This window comes from Balaenoptera acutorostrata, chromosome 21 (genome assembly GCF_949987535.1).
Source record: "Balaenoptera acutorostrata chromosome 21, mBalAcu1.1, whole genome shotgun sequence".
Lineage (NCBI taxonomy): Eukaryota > Metazoa > Chordata > Mammalia > Artiodactyla > Balaenopteridae > Balaenoptera > Balaenoptera acutorostrata.
Window position 1 is genome coordinate 8,221,720 of NC_080084.1, and position 18,279 is coordinate 8,239,998.

The 18,279-nt window shown below is 35.5% G+C and overlaps 1 protein-coding gene across 1 annotated transcript in view; it reads right to left on the reverse strand.

Moving 5' to 3' along the window:
* ADAM2 (ADAM metallopeptidase domain 2) overlaps nucleotides 1-18,279 on the reverse strand; it is a 100,553-nt gene that overhangs the window by 20,152 nt on the left and 62,122 nt on the right. Inside the window, exons 13-15 of the mRNA XM_007178418.2 lie at nucleotides 16,788-16,886; nucleotides 16,479-16,674; nucleotides 10,011-10,116 (exon numbers count right to left, since the gene is read on the reverse strand). Coding sequence (XP_007178480.1) covers nucleotides 10,011-10,116; nucleotides 16,479-16,674; nucleotides 16,788-16,886 — 401 coding nt within the window. The remainder of the gene's footprint in view (nucleotides 1-10,010; nucleotides 10,117-16,478; nucleotides 16,675-16,787; nucleotides 16,887-18,279) is intronic.

Below are 18,279 nucleotides of genomic sequence, written 5' to 3' on the forward strand. Positions count from 1 at the left end.
TTGTTTGAATCTGACAGATTACTTCCTTACTCTCTGTGATAACTTACAGGAAATTCCTTTGGATAACACTGATATTTCATGGTTTACCATTGCTTTTTATTTGAAAGCTGAAAATGGTAAGTATTATGCTGGGTATGCTATTGGATCTCCTTTTGAAATCATCAAGGCAGCACTTTTGCCCTCAGCGACCTCAGCCCAACAGGCTGAATTGCATGCTCTTGCTTGGGCCTGCATTTCAGCCAAGGGTAAAACTGCAAACAAATATCTATATTGACACTAAGTATGCCTTTGGAGTAACTCATGACTTTGAAATGCTATGAAAACAGCAAGGCTTTCTCACTTCCAATAAATGGGGACAAAATTTAAAATGGCTCTATGTGCAGTAATTATTAGATGCCATATTCTTTCCAGCTGCTTTGTTCATTATAAAAGTCCCTAGGCATTTCAAACTTGATTTCCTGGAGGTTAAAGGAAATCACCTTGCTGATATTTCCACAAAAAATGCTGCTCTCGGGGCTTCCCTGGTGGTGCAGTGGTTGAGAATCTGCCTGCCAATGCAGGGGACACGGGTTCGTGCCCTGGTCTGGGAGGATCCCACATGCCGCGGAGCAACTAGGCCCGTGAGCCACAACTGCTGAGCCTGCGCGTCTGGAGCCTGTGCTCCGCAACAAGAGAGGCCGCGATGGTGCGAGGCCTGCGCACCGCGATGAAGAGTGGCCCCCGCTTGCCGCAACTAGAGAGAAAGCCCTCGCACAGAAACGAAGACCCAACACAGCCAAAAAATAAATAAATAAATAAATAAATAAAAATTAAAAAAAAAAAAAATGCTGCTCTCAAAAGAGCCAACGACTAAATCCCTGTCGTGGTCCAAAGGGATGTTCCCCAAAATGATAACCTAGAAAAAGTGGTTAAAGATGCCCAAAAATTCACCTCAGAAAAAGAAAAATAATATTGGAAATCTAATAACTGTTAGCCCGATAAAAAGAGAAAACTCTGGTTTGAGCCAAATAATAATCCAGTGTGCCAGAGGCTCTAAACTTTCCATTACTGACTACTGGACATGCATTGAATCATTGGTCCACTTTATGAACCAATACTGGTGGAAACATTAACACAAACAGTGCGTACTTTGCCCCTCCTATCTGAAATACGATTCAGGAAAACCTGTCTGCATTTCCCCTGGACACTTTAAATTGCTCAATGTGTTGTACCATTTGAGGATTAGCAAATAGATTTCATTCAGCTTCCACACTTTAAATTGCTCAATGTGTTGTACCATTTGAGGATTAGCAAATAGATTTCATTCAGCTTCCGCCATCTTATGGATATAAACGTCTTGGTAATGGTCTGTATGTTTTCTCACTGGACTGAATCCTTCCCTTCTAGACAGGTTACTGCTACTTTTGTGGCTAAAATTCCCACTAGAAAATATTATCCCTACTAGGGGAAACCCCAGGTCTAGCCCCTTAGGAACCAATAAACCCTCACACTTTGAGATGATCACAGGGCACTCAATGCACTTGGCTCCTGCTTCTTCCAATCCACAGCTGGCAATTGGAATATACTGCAATATTGCAAACGCTAATTACTTCTGTTAAGAATAACCATGCTTTAGTAAGATGGTACAGAAAAAACCCTACTCAACTTTTTGGCCAATCCAAATAGAACTTTCTTTTCACAGTGCATTCCTGAAAAAAACCTCTTCTCTTTAGGCTGGAATGGTTCTATGCAAAATGTCTGTTCCTCATCTTATTCTGTATAATCATTTTTATGCTCTATACCTGTTTACTGTCAAACTTTTGTAGAAATGACATGCCCAATAGAATGATGCTAGCTCAGCACTTCAAAATAATCTCCAGCACTTATGACCTTGATAAGATATAGACCTCAGATGGAGAATGCTTGAGAGTTCTCCCCTTCTACCTTTCCTTGTTACTCAAACGTAGCCTCAACAGTTTCCAATCTGTGCACTTTCCCTCTGACATGGGACATGGCGACCAGGAAAGGTCCTTCCTGGCACCAAGGAATAAAATTACTTTAGTTGACAAAACGACTAAATACAAAAACCTGACTCTTGATCAGCGCTGCTTTCAAGGAAAGATCTTGATCAAAATGGGGAAATGTGAGAGTGAACAAAGGAAACCTCATATAAAGTGAAACTGGGGAGCTTTCGTGCACGTATCACTCACTACAGTTTACATACCCCAGCCGGAAAAATTTCTTTCTGACTCAGCAACAGCAAAAGGTGTGATGGGCACATCACTTGCAGCTGATAAAGAGCCACCACAGCCATCTCTAATTTCCTCCCATTCTCTATGAATACAAACCCCTCTTCTCTGTTCTCTGGACTTGTCTAAGGTTCACTGTAGTTTGCTAGTCCAAAATTTCAATTCTCTGCTATTCTCAAATTAACTTATTTTGCTGGTAAAATAACTAATTATTACTTTTTAAGGTCAACAACACACACACACACACACATACACACACACACACACACACACACACACACACACACAGCACCGAAATGTAACCAGAAAGGGAAGAATTGGATGATAATTGAGCCTTAAGAATGGGAACTGCATCATGAGATATTTTGGATTGTGGGGTTTCTTTTCAATTTACAATAGCACATTCAATTTTTTTAGCTTGAAAAATCAGAGGACAGAATTAGAAGATGGGAATAATGTCAATTAGGTGACTGAAAATTAAGAGTCTGAGCACTAAAATGTGCATATAAACGTCACCCTAAATCCTAGATTACCACTGAACTAAGCATGTGTGGTGAAGACTCCAGGAAGTTCAAAAAAGCATCTGAGGGAGTCAGGATCAAGAAAGTTGAACAGGAAGACCCTGGGCTCACCTCCCAGGAACACACCACAACCACAACTACATATAGAGCGACTCTCTCTGAGAATAACCTGAAGACTAGCTGATGGCTCTTTTACAACCAAGGAGAGATATCTATATCTATATCTATCTATCTATCATCTATCTATATCTATCTATCTATCTATCTATCTATCTATCTATCTATCTATCAGTTATCTAGCATCTATCTATCTATCATCTATCTATATAGATATATAGAGATATCCTACGAAGATGGGTAGGAGGGGAATAGAAATGATGTAGTCAGGACACACACACCTGGTAGTTGACCCAGAAAAGGAGGGTGATATCACAAGATCAGGGATCCTTTCTAAGGAATGAGAGGTTGAGCCCCACATTGGGTCCTCCATCCGTGGGGTCTGTCATTGAAGAGATGAGCCCCCTTGACTGGTTTTGAAAACCAGTGGGACTTACGATCAGGAGAACCACAGAGCTGTAGGAAACCAATACGTCACTCTTAAAAGGCACATGCACAGACTTGTTCGATCCCAGTCCCAGTGCAGAGGCAACAGATTGAAAAGTACTGATGCTCTAGTTGGCTTGCTAAGACTAGCCTAGCGTGCTCTCTAGCTTGCATCTGATGCTGGCTCCAGCCCCTCTGGTTCCAACCTGCCCCCTCCAAGGTGGTAGCTGTCATCATGCTTCATGGAAGCCTCACACCAGCCTTTGACTCCAGCCCCTCCAATTCCAGTTCCACCCCCTGCCAAGATGGCAACCACTAGTGTGCCTGGGGAGAAACCACAGCTTGCACTGGGTTCCAGCTCCAGCCTCTCTGGCACCAGCCTTCTCACCCACCAAGGTGGTGGCCTTCAGCGCTCCTTGGGAGAAGCCCTGGCTCATGCTGGGCTCTAGCTCTAGCCTCCCCCTGGCTCCAGCCCACCTCCACCAAGGCAGTTGTCCCAGCACACCCTGGAAAAAGCCTAGCCTGCACTTGTTTCATATCTAGCTCTTCCACCAAAGCCACTGGGTATATGCATTCTGCATAGGGATGCTCCCACATAGGACACACTTTCAAGACTGGGATAGGTAAGTGTTTTGCCTAATTTAACACAGACAAACAGAGAAAGTCAAACAAAATGAGAAGACAGAGAAATAAGTTCCAAATGAAAGAAAAAATAAAACCCCAGAAATAAACCCTATGAAATGGAGATAAGTAATTTACCTGACAAAGAGTTCAAAGCAATGGTCATAAAAATACTCACCAAACTCAGGATGAAATAGAGGAACACAATGAGAACTTCAACAAAGACTTAGAAAATATAAAAAACAACCAGTCAGAGCTGAAGAATACAATAACTGTAATGAAAAATACACTAGAAGGAATCAACAGCAGATTAGGTGATACAGAATAATGCATAAATGACATGGAAGAAAGAATAGTGGAAATCACCCATACAGAAAAGCAAAAAGCAAAAAACAAATAAATAAATGAGATTAGTTTAAGGGATCTCTGGGACAAGATCAAGCATACTAACATTTGAATTAAGGGTTCCCAGAAGGAGAAAGAGTGAGAAGGGAGCAGGAAAAGTGTTTGAAGAAATAATGGTTGAAAACTTCCCTAACCTGAAGAAGGAAACAGATATCCAGGTCCAGGAAGAAGAGTGTCCCAAACAAGATGAATCCAAAGAGATCCACACCAAGACATATTATAATTATCAATAAAATGGCAAAAGTTAAAGAGAGAATTTTAAAGGCAGCAAGAGGAAAACAAAGAGTCACATACAAGGGAACCTTATAGGCAATCAACTGATTTTTTAGCAGAAATTTTGCAGGCCAGAAGAAGGGAGTGACATAGTGTATTTAAAGTGCTGAAAGAAAAAACCCTGCACCCAAGGATATTATACCTGACAAGATTATCATTCATAATTGAAGGTGAGATAAGAAGTTTCGCAGGTAAGCAAAAACTGAAAGTATTCGTCACCATTAACCCAACCTTACAAGGTGAATTCTACCAAACATTTAAAGAGGAGTTAATGCCTATCCTTCTCGAACTATGCCAAAAAAGGTAAGAGGAAGGAATACTTCCAAACTTGATCTACAAGCCCAGAATCACCAAAACAAGACAGACGCTACAAAAAGAGAACACTATCACCTATGAACACAGATGCGTAAGTCCTCAACAAAATATTAGCAAATCAAATTCAACAATACATTAAAAGTCTCATATAGCATGATCAAGTGGGATTTATTCTGGGGATGATAGGATAATTCAATATTTACAAATCAATCAATGTGATATACTACATTAACAAAACAACAAACAAAAATCATATGATTGGGACTTCCCTGGCAGCCCAGTGGTTAAGACTTCGCCTTCCGATGCAGGGGGTGCAGGTTTGATCCCTGGTCAGGGAGCTAAGATCCCACATGCCTCGTGGCCAAAAAAACAAAAAAAACATAAAACAAAAGCAATATTGTAACAAATTCAATAAAGACTTTAAAAATGGTCCACATCAAAAAAAACTTTAAAAAAAATCATATGATCATCTCAATATATGTAGAAGAAGCATTTGACAAAACTGAATATGCATTCATGATAAAAACTCTCATCAAAGTTGGTATAGAGGGCACATACCTCAACATAATAAAAGCCATTTATGACAAACCCACAGCTAACATTATACTCAATGGTGAAATGCTGAAAACTTTTCCTCTAACATGAGGAACAAGACAAGGATGCCCACTCTTGCCACTTCTATTTAACATGGTATTGGAAGTCCTAGCCGCAGTCCTCAGACAAGAAAAAGAAATAAAATGCATTCAAATTGGAAGGGAAGAAGTAAAACTGTCACTATTTGCAGATGACATGATAGTGCAATATAGAAAACCCTAAAGACTCCACCAAAAAACTATTAGAACAAATAAATGAATTCAGTAAAGTTGCAGGATACAAAATTAAAACAGAAGTTTGCTGCATTTCTATAAACTAATAAGGAACAATCAGAAAGAGAAATCAAGAAAACATTCCCATTTACAACCAAATTAAAAAGAATAAACTACCTATGAATAAGTTTAACTAAGGAAGTGAAAAAAATGTATTCTGAAAACTATGACATTAACTAATTGAAGAAGACAAAAATGAATGGAAAGATTTTTCATGCTCATATGTTAGAAGTATTAATATAGGTAAAATGTCCATACTACCCAAAGCAATCCACAGATTCAAGGCAATCCCTATCAAAGCAACCATGGCATTTTTCAAAGAAATGTTTTTAAAAATCCTGAAATTAGTATAGAACCACAAAAGACCCTGAATAACCAATGCAATCTTGAGAAAAAAACAAAACTGGAGGCAACTGACTTCAAATTATTGCTATAGCAATCAAAACAGTATACTACTGACATAGAAAGACACATAGATCAATGGAACAGAATACAGAGCCCCCAAATAAAACCACACACATATAGTTTATTAATCTATGACAAAGGAGACAAAACAGTGTCTTCAATAAGTGGTACTGGGAAAACTAAACAGCTACATGTAAAAGAATAAAACTAGAACATTTTCTCACATCATATTAAAAAATAAACTCAAAATGGATTAAAGACTTAAATGTAAGACCTAAAACCATAAAACTGCTAAAAGAAAACATAGGCAGTGTGTTCTTTGACATTGATCTTAGCAATATACTTTTTTGATCTGTCTCCTCAGGCAAAGGCAACAAAAGCAAAAATAAACAAATGAGGCCCGATTGAACTAAAAAGATTCTGCACAGGAAAGGAAACCATCATCAAAACAAAAAGGCAACCTACTGAATGGGAAGAAGATACTTGTAAAGGGGTTAATATCCAAAATATATACAGAACTTATACAACTCAATAAAAAAACAACCCCCCAAAATCAATTAAAATATAGGCATAGGACCTGAATAGACATTTTCCCAAAGGCATACAGATGGCCAACAGGTACATGAAAAGACATTAAACATCACTAATCATGAGGGAAATGCAAATCAAAACCACAATGAGATATCATCTCACACCTGTCAGAATGGCTATTATCAAAGAGACCAAAAAAAAAAAAAAAAACAAACGTTGGTCAGATGTGGAGAAACTGTAGTAAATTGTCGGTATGAATGTAAATTGTAATATAAATTGGTACAGCCAAATGGAAAACAGTATGGACTTTCCTAAAGTAGAACTACCATAAAATCCAACAATTCCACTCCTAGATATTTATCTGAAGAAAATGAAAACACTACTTCAAAGAGATATATGTACCCCAATGTTCATAGCAGTATTATTTAAAATAGCTAAGATATGGAAGCAACCTAAGAACCCAGCATTGGATGAATGGATAAAGATGTGAGATATATTTATATTATTTGTATATTATATATGTAATAGAGTATTATTCAGACACAAAAAAAGTGAAATGTTGCCATTTGCAAGAACATGGATGGACCGGGATAGTATATTGCTTCATGCTTTGTGAAATAAATCAGACAGAGAAAAACAAATATTGTATGTTTTTACTTATATGTGGAACCTAAAAATAAAACAAACAAACAAATATAACAAAACAGAAACAGACTCACAGATACAGAGAACAAACTAGCAGTTACCAGAGGGGAGAGGGGTATGGAAAGCACAAAATGGGTGAAAGGGATTAAGAGGTACAAACCACCAATGGCAAAATAAATAAGCCAAAGGGATGTAACATATAGCATAGGGAATATAGTCAGTATTTTATAATAACTTTGTATGGTGTGTAATCTATAAAAAATATTGGATCACTATGTTCTACATCTGAAACTAATATAATGTTTGTAAGTACTTATACAGAAAATCATAAATGTATGCAAAGTTTCTATTATGTATTACTCATAGTATCCAATATAAAGTCAAAAAATTGCTATGCATGCCAAAAAAGTTAAAATGTGATATAGGTGCAAATAAAGCACTAGATATCAATATCCAAATGACCCAGATATTGCAATTAGCAGAGAAGCACTTTATAGCAGCTAATATAAAAAGATCAATGATTTAAAAGAAAATATAATCATAACAGCTAGAAAGCTTCTTTTAGTCAGTATATGCTTTAGCAGTTATGAAACAAACTTTTGTGCTTCTGGGCTTGAGCGTATGAAAAAGCAACTTATGAAGGTAAGATGTATTTTGTATATATTTGTGGTGTCTGATTGGAAATAAAATTATCACTATAAGTTCACGTTTTAAAAACAGAGATATAATACATGGATATAGAAATAAATGTGATACATGTATGCTCTAGGTTTGTTGTCTGAGAAGACTTAGAGATAATGGTAAACGGCAGAAATAAGCACACCTGGTTCTCAGATGTTTACTAAATACTCTTCTCTACTAAAAGGAATCTGGGCTACTTAGAGAAACAGCTGAACCCAGAACAAGGGTAGGAAAAATATAACAGGGGCCAGAACATCTTTTTTTGTGCTGGAAAAATGTGTAAGTTTTTAAAGTGTCATACAGACTTTTGAAAAGAACATTGTGGCCAGCTAAAAGAAACTCTCACTAGCCAAAATTGAGACAATTTGAAAAAGTAAGCCTTAAATGATTGTAATATATTCTATACTACTGAGTCAAATAACAATTGCTGAGTCTAAACTGACATAAATAAATACACAAACATAAATAAATAAATAAATAAAAAGAATACTTCTTTCTACAATACATTTCTAGCTTAAAGGGGGAGGCAATAATGGAGTTAGAAAATCATCAATGAACCTTAATACTAGTGGGTGAAAGTTCGAAGAACAGAATATGTCCATTGTCTCAATATTAACTCCCCCCGGATCACACATTAAACACAAAAGGAAAGAGTAACTTTACAATAGAGACCTAAAAAAATTAACTTTACCAAATAATTTGACTTAAAATATCCAACATTGAGAGAAAATGGCATGTACCTTTTAAAAATTGCACTAGACGGTACAACACCACTTCAGTGACAAGCTTGCCAAAATTTATGACATGAATCTAATGATGAAAAATATCAAACAAACCCAATTTGAGGAAAATATTACAAAATAATTGGCCTGTAGTATTTTTTTTTTAAAAAAAACAGGAAAAGAAATGGAAACAAAAAGAATGTTCTAGATTAAAGTTTAACAAACTTGTGACTCTGGATTTGCTCCTGAACAAGACAAAAGACCTATAAATACTTTATTGAGATAATGAATGAAGTTTTATTGAGAACTGTGGTTGACAGCTACAATAGAGCCATTAAAAAAAAAAAAACCTTTGTTCTCAAGAAAACACAATGACTTATTTAAGGATAATGAAACATAATAACCAATTTACATTCAAATGGTTTAGGAAAATCATTTTGAAGGGAGGAAAGGAGAGGAGAGTTAGAAAAACAGAAGGATAAAGCAAATGGGCAAAATGTAAACCACTGAGTAAAGGCTATATGAAAGTCTTTTTGCTATTCATGCAAGTAAGAAATTTTTTTACAGAATTTTAATTTTTGCTATCAAACCTAGTTTGAAATAGTATCAAAGTAAAATATTACAGTAACAGTAGCATTCTAGTTCTAGTATATATAATAATCATAGTAGTTAACAATTAACCCTCATATGTGTCAGTCCCACTCTAAGTGCTTTTCATAGAGTATCTAAATTCCACACTAGCACAAGCCCAATGATGTTAGTGAAATTGATATGCATATTTTACATATCAGAAAAGTGAGGCACATGTCCAAAGTCACACAAGTGGTAAGTATTGGGATTAGTATTTGAAACTAAGATGTCTGCTTGTAGAGTATATGTTCTTAAACACATTGTTTTACTTCCTGGATAGTAAAAATTCATGCATTTTTATTAGATCACTATGAAGAAAGATCATCCTTTGTAAAATTAAAGTGACAGCATGCAAAATAAAACTGATCAGTCCTTCTAACTAATGGATAATTAATGTACCTATATGTAAATTAAATGCTCTGTGGGATGGTACAAGGGATAGTTTGGATGTGTGAGAAAGATAAGTACAGACATTCTGTACTTGAGACATTTATAATTTGATTAAATATAGCCTTACTTCATGATCAAGTGACATTTCGCTTACATGTAAAATAAATTATCTCATGGTATTTTCAAATATAAAGCAATAAATAAAGTTTCTCAGATAGATTTCCTAGAACATACTTAGGATTACACTGTGTGTACCCTGAAGCAGTTGAGCCACAGTTCCCAGATGGATCAGTCTTAGAATTAAGTTGATCAAAACACTCTTGAGTACCAAAACCTGAACCTGAAAAAAAAAAAATTTGTGGTTAGTCATATTGAACTTACATTAATTTAAAATAATTAATGAGTACACTTAAAATTCTGAGATTGTTTACAATATTGCACAAAATAAGAGCATAATACAAAATTGAAAATAAAACCTAGTTTTAAAATCACAAAAAAACTACTTCAATGAAATATTTAAATATTGAAAGCATCTTGTCTACTATCCAAACAGATACCTTAGGATTAACTACAGTATGCAGTTTATCTTCTAATTTTTAGTAAGTCTAGAATTACATAAGTATATAAGAAACTTTTTTTAAACAAATAATTGATTTATTGGTCAATAGTGTTTTCATATATATGTGTTTTCAAGACAAATCATTAAAATAATATCTTATTTTTTTATCCTAACTTCCCCAGACCAAAAATTCTTGGAGTCACAACTGATTTATTTTCATATTTACTATTCAATCCACACACATTATGTGTTTAATTCTCATAAGATTCAGTCTACTTAAAGAGCGGTTTATTTATCATGACTCAATTAATTCTACTCTAGTGGGAGGACTGAGCAAAAAACTTTTGATAGGGAGATTTAACTGTGAAGAAAAACGACACAACATAAGAGGAGCCCCTGTGGACCCATCAGGATCTCAGCTGAAAGTCTTAGAGGCAGGAGTAAACTGAAAATAAGCAGTTGATTTTCATCCCAGAGGTCATTTGGAAACATAGCTATGTGTGAGAAATCAAAATTATAAGCTTAGCTAGGGAAGCAGGCCATTGGACATAAATAAGGCCAAAGTTGGAGGATCTTTTACGATTATAGTGATAAAATTAGAGATTCAGGGGGCCTCAACATATAGTATAGTCCCCTCTTAAGACATTTTCCTGCTTCTAAACATGTGAAGCAAAGGAGATTAAAATATAAAGAGGTGACTTCCAGAAAGCAGAGCATATTTTTCTGCAGTTTCTGCATTGTGATTACGTATCTGCCAGGGAAGGAGTCTCAGTAAATATACGATCTCTCAGTTGAAAGCCCTGGAGAGTTATGCCCTAGAAACAAGAGTGAACTAGATATAGACTGAACCTAATCAAAACTCTAACTAAACGTTAACAATTATTGGTTTCTGATTTAATTAAAGTGATTAGTCTCTTACTTCATATACTTAACAGAAGAAAAAGATGGATGTATCTATATAAGATGCAGTGTCTATATGAGAGAAGCATTTAGAATGAAGACAGTTTCTGTAAGTCAAAAATTGAAGATGAAGACAGTGAAAAAAATTTTAACTAGGAATATGTCTTTATGTAAAATATTCAAGAAAAAATATAAAATAGAGACATCTACATGTAATTGAGTAGGAGAAACATGGTACATATATACTAAAATTAATTACAAAGGATATAAATCTTCAAGAAGGCAATGTATCAAAAATAAATAAATTGAAATAATTATGGAGAGACAGTTAAATATAAACATAAATTGAAAGTTAAAAATCTGTATAATAATACAGTATTTACACCACAGTTCCAAGACACTCAGGAACACTAAGCAGAATTACATGCACACACATCCACACAAACACACATTCAAACATATAATCTGAGGACTGCTAAAAAACCAAAGACCAAAAAAAATCTTCATGGCTCAAAGAGAAAAGAGACACAATATGACAGATTTTTCTTCAGAAATATGAAAGCCATATGACAACGGAGTAACCTCTTTAAAATGCTGATGGAAATAGAGGTTCCAATTCAAGATGGCAAAGTAGAAAGATCTCGAACTCACAACTTCCCACAAATACACCAAATCTACAGCTACATATGGAACAATTTCCAGTGAAGAAAACCTAAAAACTGGCGGAGTGACCACTTCACACTGAGCAAACAGGAGGAAAGCCACACTGAAGCAGGTAGGCAAGGCTGAGACACAATCTTGTTGTAAACCCACCCTGGCAATGTCAATCCACAGTTGGGAGGGAACTCAAAACGTGGAGCTCCTCCCTGAGGGGTGAAGTGTTTGGATCTCACATCAGGCACCACAACTTTTAAGACCTGCACCAGAAAGATGAGCCCCTAAAACATCCGGCTTTGATAGCCAACAGGCACTCATGCGCACGAGACCCACAAGGCTATAGAGAACTGTGAAATGGTTCTGATGTGTGGTTTATGCTCAAGGCTCCTACGAGACTATAACTACAGGAGAAAGAGTTCTTAACTGGCTACACCCAGGGCACAACAAGAGGCAGCAGTCAGCCCAGTCTTTCCGTGTAGGAGGCCTGTCAGCTTATCTTAGTAGCTGTGGCCTGAGGGGCAGGCTTCTAATGAAACCCGTGTCTAAGGACCTGCCCTAACCCTCCTTCACAGAGACTTTGGTGGGTGAATGCTAACTTCATGTTCTCACCCTGCCACGCTCCGGAGTGCCAGTATTTCCCAGAGGGGAGCCTTTACATGCATCTTGTGCTCTGGTTTTTATGTGTGGTGCTTCCCAGGGACACCCCGAGATCACCTGGCTCTAGTGGCCAGGGGGGTTTGCATTCCTGGGTCCCCTGGAATGCTAACAATTAGAAGTTTTTAGCCAGCTTGCAGCCCCAGGTCACAGCACAGACAGCAGGCTAAAATGCAGCATTAGTCTTGCTGTGAGAGAGACCTCTTTGCTGTCCTGAAGCTCTGGCCTGAGGGGATGGCATCTGATTTGGGTATATAAAGATAAAATAAACAGGGTATGGGGTGGGGGGAAGATTCTGTTTCTCTGGTGGAATCCTGGCTGAAACAGTTGTTAAGACAGAGGGCTCAGTGCTGTATTAATTTGGGGATATTTTCATCTTTCCTCAGTGGCATGGTAGCCAAAAGCCAGCAGCCTTACAGCTAATGAAGAGGTCTGACCTATTTTGAGCTTTGTTAAAAGCACCAGAGCACAGTCTGAAAATTTTCCAAACTTTCACTTACCTAGAAAATCTCTGTTCCCAGGGTGATTTTGTTATTTGGTTTTAGTTAGAGCTCAGCTCAGTGGGAAAAAGAGCCTTACACTCAGGGAATTACTGAAATAATAGTAATATGACAGCAACATTACAGCAGTTGAGGCAAACAAGAGCCTGCTGGGAATTCAAAAGGAAACCTTGGAGAACTAGATGATCATAAGGAATGTTGAAAAGCTTAACACATAAATGGATCTAAAAAGATGTACACATGCCAAGAACAATCCTGAGGAAGAGAAGTCCCCAGTCACTCTTCTCTGGATTATATTTAGGTCCTGAACAAGCAAGAAGTGAAAGCTATGGCGGTTTTGCAAACTGCCTGAAGCTTGAAACTTGAAGCTATCCTTGGCATAGGGTAGAAAATAAACAGTCAAGGCATTGAAGGGTATCTGATCGGTTATTGGCTTGGCACTAAATTGTACTAATTTGGAGTTATCCCTAGGAAGCCTGGCTTAAAAATAAAAACAAGAACTTGGGAGGAAAAAAAAAAAACTATCAAAGAACTCAATGGATGCACACAGCATGGAATACAGAACCTGAAAAATTAGTCCAGGAAAGTCACTAAACAAATAAGCAGTATGACAAACAACAACAACAACAAACCTTAGAGAAATCTGAATCAAAATTGTTAAAATATATTGTCTAAAATTTCTAGTTTTTTTTCTAATTTACACTATATGCAAAAAGATGAAATTACGCTACATATCCAGAAAAAAAAAAAGCCAACAGAAAATGTCCTCAGAGATCCCCAATTTTGAATCCAGTAGACAAAGACTTAAATTAGCTATTACAAATATGTTCAAGTTACAAATATGTTCAAATTACTAGGGGAAACCATCTCTTAAAAACTAAACGGGAAATACTAATATAGACTTTTAAATAAAAAAGGGAACCAAATATAAATTCTGAAGTTGAAAACTGTATTAACTAAAATGAAAAACTTCGCTACAGAAATTTTAAAATCAATAGATTTAATCTGGGAGGTTTTACTGACCTGAAGATAGGTCAATGGAGATTATCTAGTATGAGGAAAGAAAGAAAATCAAATGATGAAAATAGTTTCATGGACCAGTGGGACAACATCAAGCATATGAAATACTGGCACATAGGGATTCCAAGACTGAGCAAAAAACAGAAAAGGGCAGGGAAGTATTTTAAGAAATAATGAATGAAAGCTTTTCAAATTTAATGTATATTTATATCTATATCTATAAATAGATATAAAAATATATAGATATATTTTAGATATATATAGATATATAAAAATAAATAGATATAAAAATATCTATATTTTTACAAGAAGATTTCTTTAAAAACTCCACATGGAATAATCTTAAAGAGATCCACAGATCATGGTCAAATTGATTCCACTCTTCATTAAAGACAAGGAGGCCAGGTGACAGTAGGATGATATCTATAGGGTTTTGAAAGGAAAAGCCTAAGAATTCTATATTTGGCTAAACTGTCCTCAAAAAATTAAGGGAGAAATGATAGCATTCCAAGATAAACACAGTGAGAGAGAACTCATCTTTAGCAAAGCTTTCCAGCAAGACCTACTAAAGTGCATCCTTAAGGCTGACATCAAAGGACACTAGGAGGTAACCAGGATCTACATGAAGTAACACAATGCTAATATAGTAAACTATCAAATAAAGTAAAAGAAAATATAATAGATAGTATAAACATATCTATTGTTTGGACTCTCTTCTATAGACTTTAAAAGATAATTGCATAAAACAATTATTATAAAACTTTTTCATTAGGCTTATATAAAGATGTAAGATGTTTGACAGACATAGAACAAGGGATGGGAAAACAGAGGTATATATATGCTTTTTGTTTACTTTTGATATGAATTCAATATTAATTGAATGTCTTAAGATAGTAATTGTAACACCCAAGCAAACCACTCAGAAATAACTAAATATATATAGTAAAAGAAACCACAAAGAGATTAAACTATTACACTAGAAAATATCTATTCAATACAAATGAAGAGGTTACTGAGGAATAGAGGGTAAAGTATAAGATATACTGAAAACACATAGCAAAATAGCAGATGGAAATACTACCTTACTTACATGAATAGATTAAACACTTCAGTCAAAAAGAAGAGATTGAGAGAATGTATTATAAGACATGATCCAACTATATGATGGTTGGAACAGTTAGGCAGATTGGGCAAGGCAGTGATCACCTATGTCCAATCAGGCAATTATATGGGCCAAGGCTGATGTACAGTTTTATTCTGGGTTCACCTCGTTATCTTGGGTGTGACCCTTGTACCCTAATAACTGAGAGCCTTGCAAACATTTATCTTCTCTTCACTGAAAGTTTGCCAGGGATAAATATATGCCATTTAGTCTCAGCATAGCTTCCTGGCCTACCAACACAGGCACTTCAAAATGTAACAAAAGGTTCTGGAGGAAGACTAAGATTTTTTTTAAGGCAAAATTCCTCTACCATTTGGTCTTTGATCATCTTGTGACTGCAAGAAAATTCGTAATGCCTTAAAATTTTTTTTTTTAATCTATTAAATTGACCAAGTTTCTGAGCAGCTTTTAAGTTCTAAAGATGCGGATACCTCATGGAAAAATGGCCTATGGTTTTGACAGCCCCTCCCCTTCAATTCCAACTGCTAAAACTTTTCTATTTTATCTTTCTTTTTTCTTGAAGATCTTTAGGTAAGGCAAGCTTGATCTTCAACTTTCAGAGTCTGCATATGTCCCTAGGAACATAAATGGCTGTCAGTTGTTCCCTAAGATAGGCAAAGTTTCTCTCCTGTGGAGATTTAAATTAGTTGTCTTTGGTTTCATTGTACTCTAAAGCCTTTAAAAATATCATCAATGCAATACACCTTGATTTTTTTAGTCATTTTCTTGTAGTTGCATTGTCACTTCTTGCTACATCCTTTCCCTAAATTGAATATTGAACACAGGTTTTATATTTAATGTAATTGCTAAATATGTAAATATCAATACATATTACTATTTATTTTCATATCCTTTGTTCTTTTATTTACTCTGTTCTTGCCTTCTTTTGGGTTAATCAAATACATTAATTGCTTTTGTTTTTCTCCCCTTTATTAGTTTTTAGTTTCTAATTTTTATATTATTATTATTCTATTTATCTTAGATTATAAAACAAATACTTGACTTACACCAATTCTTTATTTCTCTGAGTGCAGCCTTTTATTGGAATGATTGAGTTTTGTTTCAGTTTTTTTTTTTTCCTGGTGATACTATCTTTTTCTATTTTTATACCTCTAGAGGTTAATATATTTTTGACATATTAATAGCTTCATTTCATAATATCCTTTGTCTTTTCTAATATATATAAAGATATGTATGTTAGTCAGTTTCCAGAAAAATACATATACAGAAAATCAAATTATGATAAATACCTTCACCAAATATTTCCGAACATTGTTTTATCCCATTCATACATCTTCCGTTCACACAGACCCATTGATTCTCTGCACATGGATGCCCATCCTGAACATAAAGGTCTTCTTGACATGCTGCAGATGTACCATTGCAATATTCAGAGAGATCACATTCATCAGTGGAAACCCTACACACTTGTCCTTTTGCTATAAACTGGTGGGGTGAAGTAAATGATATTGAGTAAAGCAGAATGTGAACACTTAAATATTATAAAAAATGATAACATTACTAATGTAGGTAATACAAAATTTTTAAAAGGCTCTTACAGCACAAGCATCACAGCACGGTCCAGTAGCACAAGCTGACCCAACATTGAGTCTACATGTAGCTTGGTTACAGCATGAGTCTGGCAGAGCTGCACAAGCCTGAAAGGCAAATCAAATGCTCTGAAGTATGTTCCAACTTTCATTTACATTAAATAGATATTTTAATGAGGACAACATATTATATAATATACAGACTGATGCTTAACTTAAATGTTGGCAAACAGAAAAAAATAAAACCACTTATTCATTCATTTATTTAACATTTATTGGTCACCTAGTGTGCTAAACCCAGTTCTCTTTATATCAGTAGGTTTGACTATATTCGTAGTAGGATTTTCCAAAGTCCCGGAGTCCAGCAAAGCCAAGACATCAATAACCATAAGTTTATTTGCAGGGGTCGGGGGGAAGGATAAACTGGAAGATTGGGATTGACACATGCACACTACTATCTATAAAATAGATAACTAATAAGGACCTATAGATAACTAATAAGTACTCTCTATACCCACTTTGGTAAGAGTTTTTATCATGAATTGATATTGAATTTTATCAAATGTGTTTTCTGCATCTATTGAGATAATCATATGATTTTTGTCTTTTCTTTTGTTGATGTGGTATATCACATTAATTGATTTGTGTATGTTGAACCATCCTTGTGAACCTGGGATGAATCCAACTTGGTCGTGGTGTATGCTCTCTTTTATGTGTTGTTGAATTTGGTTTGCTAGTATTTTGTTGAGAATTTTTGTATTTATATTCATCAAAGATATTGGCCTGTAATTTTCTTGTTTGGTAGTGTCTTTTTCTGATTTTGGTATCAGGATGATGGTAGCTTCATAGCATGACTTTGGGAATGTTCCCTCCTCTTCAATCTTTTGGAAGAGTTTGAGAAGGATCAGTATAAGTTCTTCTTTGTATGTTGGTAGAATTTGCCTGTGAAGCCATCTGGTCCTGGACTTTTGTTTGTAGGGAGTTTTTTAAATTACAGATTCTGTTTCACTTCTAGTGATTGGTCTGTTCAAATAATCTATTTCTTCTTGATTCAATTTTTGTGGGCTGTATGTTTCTAGAAAGTCGTCCATTTCTTCTAGGTTGTTGAATTTATTTGCATATAATTGTTCATAGTTCAACTCTCCTACTTTTTTTTTTTTTTTATATTTCTGTGCTATTGGTTGTTATTTCTCCTTTTTCATTTCTTCTTGGTGAGCCTGGCCAGAGGTTTGTCAATTTTGTTCAGTCTTTCAAAGAACCAGCTCTTAATTTTATTGATTTTTTCTATTTTTAAATCTCTATTTTATTTATTTCCTCTCTGATCTTTATTATTTCCTTCCTTCTGCTGACTTTAGGTTTTATTTGTTCTTCTTTTTCTAATTCCTTTAAGTGGTAGGTTACATTGTTTATTTGAGATTTTTCTTGTTTTTTGAGGAAGGCCTGTATAGCTCTGAACTTCCTTCTAAAAACTGCTTTTGCTGCATCCCATAGATTTTGTATG